General features: G+C 46.1%; 1 protein-coding gene across 1 annotated transcript in view; it reads right to left on the bottom strand.

The window, feature by feature from the left end:
• SLC25A33 (solute carrier family 25 member 33) overlaps nt 1-5210 on the bottom strand; it is a 6322-nt gene extending 1112 nt beyond the window's left edge. The window contains exons 1-2 of the mRNA XM_028485966.2: nt 4474-5210; nt 1246-1526 (exon numbers count right to left, since the gene is read on the bottom strand). Of these exons, the coding sequence (XP_028341767.1) occupies nt 1246-1526; nt 4474-4520 (328 nt within the window). The 5' untranslated portion in view covers nt 4521-5210. The remainder of the gene's footprint in view (nt 1-1245; nt 1527-4473) is intronic.
• Nucleotides 5211-5234: the final 24 nt, after the last annotated feature.

Genomic DNA, 5234 nt, shown 5'->3' with positions numbered 1-5234 from the left:
TCAGCGGCCATGGCTCACGGGCCCAGCCGCTCCGCGGCATGTGGGATCTTCCCGAACCGGGGCACGAACCCGTGTCCCCTGCATCGGCAGGCGGACTCTCAACCACTACGCCACCAGGGAAGCCCAGCACACAGCTTTATAAACATTAATGTACAGCTATGGCTCTTTGCCATCTCGGCTCTATTTGGTTGGGGTAGTCACAGAGAGACAACGAAAAGTTCTTTTCAGAACATTTTCTAACTTTGGGAATTGGTCAATTAGGTAATTGGTCAATTGTCCCAAGACTGATGTATACATACAAAAGTACCAAATAACTTCTAAGGGTTTAAAAAATAAGCTTAGTTTGAATGGGACTCAATTTTAAGCTAGTTTATGGTTTTCTACTCTCAATGAAGTAAACACTGTCATTTCCCGGAGGTGTATTTGTATTACGTATGGCGACATCTCCAACGAAACTTTCTTCCCAGGTACTCCCCAACTTTCTCCTCCTACCAGGATCCTTCTCGACTCCGTCCAGCCTCCTCCTTTTTCAGACCCTTGCCCACGTGGCCCTGCCTCACCCTGGCACCCACAGCATGACACCTGTGACTGCCTGTCAAGCGGACTGCAGGGCACGTGACCCGGGAAGCATCCAACCCCCTCTCTGCAAGCCCGTCGGGCTGCTCAGTGCCCCAGCACATGACGGGGACTCAATGACCTGTGAGAAGTTGACTGTGTGCATTTGTCACAGCTGACAGTGCAGCGGGTGTTTGAAAACAAAACCTGTTTTTCATGGCACAAGAAAATAAGCTGGTTTTTTTTTTTTCTTTTTAAAGTAGTTCAGTAGAACATTAGGTCTATTATTAATTCCTTAAAAAGTAAACTTACCCAAAGTAGTTCTCCTCAGCACTCCATTCAAAATGGAAGCTGAAATTTTTTTTTAAAGCTTGGCTCCTACATCATTTTTTTAAATTGAGGAATTTTAAATAAAATCCAGGTTTTTGGCTTCTTTGGAAACATCAGAAGTTCCACAACCCAGGGCCCACATTCCACACAGCCAAGTTTTGGCCACAGTCTGCTGGAGCCAAGTAAAGCAGAGTTCCAGCGCCCACGTGAGCTGCATACGTGAGCTGAAGCCAGCTGAGCCGGGCTCAGCTGCCCTGTCACCTGCAGCTGCTTGCACGTCCACCTGAGCTACGGAGGTCTGGATATACTGACACAAACTGATGGCTATTTTCCTGCTCCAGAAGGAAAAGCAAAACCTACCATGGGGGTAAGCGACACAGGAAGCACACCCCTTGGAAAGAGCAGCAGCTGCCATAAGTCCAAAAAAATTTGTGGAGTTTTTCTCAGTCCCATTTGTAGAAGAGGCTAAGGGAGCTTCTTTCAGATACTTCTTTAAATTTTCATAAATAGCAAAACAGATGATGGTTTCTGAAATTCCAGCGTACGAGGCTGTTAGTCCCCTGTAGAAACCACGAATGCCTTCCGTCTGGTAAACATAGCGAGCACACTGGAGCGTGTTCATCTGCTTGGAGCCTCTCACTCTGCACAAAGGAGACCAACGAGAGGCCGTTATGACAACACGCTAAGGAGCCCGCCTGCTGCACCGAGTCACAAAGAGTGGCTAAAGAGAAACCGCATGGTGGGCGCCACAGTCTTCCCTGGTCTGTGGTTGGCTGAGCCCGGCCTGCTGTGAGGCCAGGCCCATCAGCTGGGACACCCGACAGGCCCACAGGATGGGACGTGCACCTGTACTGAGTCACAGGCTCGTGCTCAGGGTCTTCGATCTACTTTTGGAAAGAGCTGCCTGGAAGGTGTTCATCACAGAGGAAAATACGACTGCAACAGAATCAAAACAATCCCAATGTCTACACATGGGGAGAGATATGTAAACCGTGGCACATATACTAGATTAAAACAGCTGTGAAGGCAGTCAGATACGGGGAAGTGCTTAAAGTGGAGAGCTGGACAAAATTACATGTAAGGTATAATTGCGATTACTGTACAAATATGCTTTAAGAAAATACTGAAGGAAAAGTCCCCAACATTCCGACAGGGTGGTGAGTGTGAGTATTCTTTCTTATCGTTCTAGTCTCCAAATGGTGTATTTTGATTCCATTATTTCTACATTTGTGAAATTATAAACACAGAATAGACTATACAATAACTAAAAAGCCTTCGGCTTGGATGCTCCTACCCCACGACAGGAAGTTTTCATAAACCACCGGGATACAAACAGAATCCCAGGACTGGATAGTGTTCACACTGGGCGCACGTGGGAGACCCTCCTGTGGGGCAGCAGACCAGTGTTCTGGGTCCCCCCAGCCCGACTCCCTACCTGGAGTGACCTTTGTAACACAAACGCCAAGCACCTCACTCCCCTGCTTAACATCCTCTCATGCAGGGCTTCTCAACCTTGGCACTATAGATATTTGGGGCCAAATAATTCTCCGCTGGGGGCGGTCCTATGCGTTGTAGGATATCTAGCAGCAGCCCTGGCCTCCATCCACTAGATGCCACCTAAGTCGTGAGCGATAAAGACATCTCCAGACATTGCCAAATATCCTCTAACGGAGGACAGACAGGCCCCCTGAACCACTGCTCTAAAGGTTCTCTGCTGCCTCAAAATAAAGCCGAGTCCAAATGCCTATTCCTCCCCAGGGCTTTTAAGGATGTGGCCCTCTCTTTTGGCTTCTCCCGTCTTATCTCCCTGCACCTCCCTCCTTCTCCAGCACATCTGCATGCAGGACACACCCCTTCTTTCTGCTGTTTGGAATGAACAATACTTTCTTGCCTTAAGATTTTCTGCACAGCAGATTCCCTGCCTGAGGCACCTGCCGCTGCCCACCTGCCCACCGGCTATCCTGTAGATGGGAGGGTGGATGCCACAACAGCCCCTCCCTGGCTACACGTCCTGCCCAGACTGCATTAAGGACCCTCCAGGGTCCTGGAGCACCTCAGGCCTCTTATCCCACCAGCCTAGAATTCTCTTTATTTTCTGTGAAGCTGTGAGCTTCTGGAAGGCAGGGCCCATGTCTTATTCCCTGCTGTTTCTGCTGTGACAAGTTGCACAGGAAGCATGCAACAAATACTCATTGTTGAGGGCTATGTTAGCAGAGCCCACACAAACACAGCTTTCAAATGTCCTAAGCACGGGTCATTACCAGGCAGATTTAAAAGAATGCATATAAAGGAAGGCTCTCAGCGGACTCATGCATTTATCCGCTGCTAAACAGAAGTGACGTTAGGACACCGTGTGCACACCTGGAATTGGGAGTGATTGCTAAAGGTTTCCAGGAGAGGACGCCGGTCTGAAGCTTGCGGGACAAGGTGTTCTTGAGGGACAAGAAGGGGAAACGGGATTCCTGGTGAGGGGACGGCAGGTTCAGGGGGATGCAAGCATGAGAGCACATGACATTTTTAGAAAATTGTAAAGGCCCTTGAATGTTAAGCTGAGGAGTGAGGATTTGACCCGGAGAATAACTGGCATTCATCGAAGGGCTCTGAGCAAGCAATCTATCCAAAGTGATTAGACCTGATGCATTTTAGAAGGTTCTTTCAGACAGAACGGATTAGGGAGAACACAGAATCAAAGACCAATTCAGAGGCTGTGGGGGTCATTCAGGAGAAAAACAAGCTAAGGCAGACCCCACCTCCACTTCTAGGGGGCGCTCTCGCTCGCTCTCTCCCCTGCTTTCTTTACCGGGTAGCTTAAGGTTAGACTGGACTAGCTGGAAGTTTCCAGCGCCCCACACAACATTTCTAGGCAACCTAGTAACAGAAGGGTTCTTAGAATCCTATCACAAAGCATCGTTTACCATCTTCACTAACTTGAAATTACAGTAGTTATGGGGATGCTCTTTGATCTTGTTATTTAATGTGTTAAAGAATTATATTACTATATTGCAATTTTTAAAAAACCCACTGATAACTGTATTTCAATAATTGGTTTTCACTGCTTTTAAAAATATTGTTCTAAAAAGCACCTGTAGGCTTCACCAGAGACTGCCAAGAGAACCCACAGCATGAAAAATCTCAAGAATCCCTGGCTAGTTTCAGCACAGGAATCTCAGATATCTGAGGGCCTTGGAGATTAGAATGCCCCTTCTGAGACCAGGAGCATTTGCTGTTCTGCCCTTCCCGGCATCTTCCCACTTGAAAGAGAAGCCACCTGGAGGAGAGCCCGCAGCACTCCAACTTGGGGGCGGTGGGGTCATCCAGGAGCAGAGACCCACCGACTACCCTGTAGATCAGGGGCCACAACTAAGCGAACTTCCAACACCCCCTTGTGTGTTATTTCTGTTGGCCTTTGTCTCCCCACAAGGCTTGGCAGTATCAACCTCAGGACAAAAGGAGTTTCTACATATGTTTATATTCAGACAAAACAAGGATGGGGATGGCTAAGGACAATCTCACTCCACAGCTGGAACTGGTGGAAGAAAAAAAGCCCTAAGAATTCTTATATTAAGGAAGGTACAATTAACAACTTACTTCCGTTCTAGCTGCATCCGGGTTTTAACCATCCATATAGGATTCATTAAGGAATTTGTGACAAAAGCTGGAAGAAAAAAATAAAAGAAAATGTTATCAGTGAACAGAGTCAATGCTTATTAAAGCTGTCTATTCCATGTGATAAACTTTGAAATCAGGCTTTCAATGGCTTAATAATAAAAACAGATGGTAAGAAGCAGTTATATTTCCATACTACAGATGGAAGCTATAGTCCCCTAAAATGTAACATCTACTGGTATGTAGGACCTAACATATATCTCTCAATTTTCTAGCGCCCTGTCTAGTCCGTTCAGCCGCTAGGTGGTGCTGTTGATATTCCTGTTAATGTGGTTCCATTGGTAAATATATATGAAACTATTCTAAAACTAATTGAAAGGTTCAGGTTCAGAAATAATTTGTTTTAAAAAGTTGCTGATCTTACCCAAAAGGGTACCTGATATATAACTTAAAATAGAAGAAACTAAATCTCCATTTACCTGAATCCAAACTTCAACATTTTAATACTTGACCATTTTAGAAAATCAAAGTTTTAAGACTGATCTGCCTATAGTAACCATTTTTAAAGTAAGTCTTCTCCATCTTAATATTGCTAATCATTCCAGACCAACCAAAAAAGCAGTACTGACCTGACACACAGTGAGTCCTCTGGAATACCTCATCCCCTCCACAGTCTAAGTAGATTGATTAGATAATAGGACCCTAGATAGTGGTTTAAAAATCTCCCTCCGGGGCTTCCCTGG

This window comes from Physeter macrocephalus, unplaced genomic scaffold, assembly GCF_002837175.3.
Source record: "Physeter macrocephalus isolate SW-GA unplaced genomic scaffold, ASM283717v5 random_631, whole genome shotgun sequence".
NCBI lineage: Eukaryota > Metazoa > Chordata > Mammalia > Artiodactyla > Physeteridae > Physeter > Physeter macrocephalus.
The sequence above is the reverse complement of the archived record's forward strand: the minus strand, read 5'-3'. Positions and strand labels throughout refer to the sequence as shown.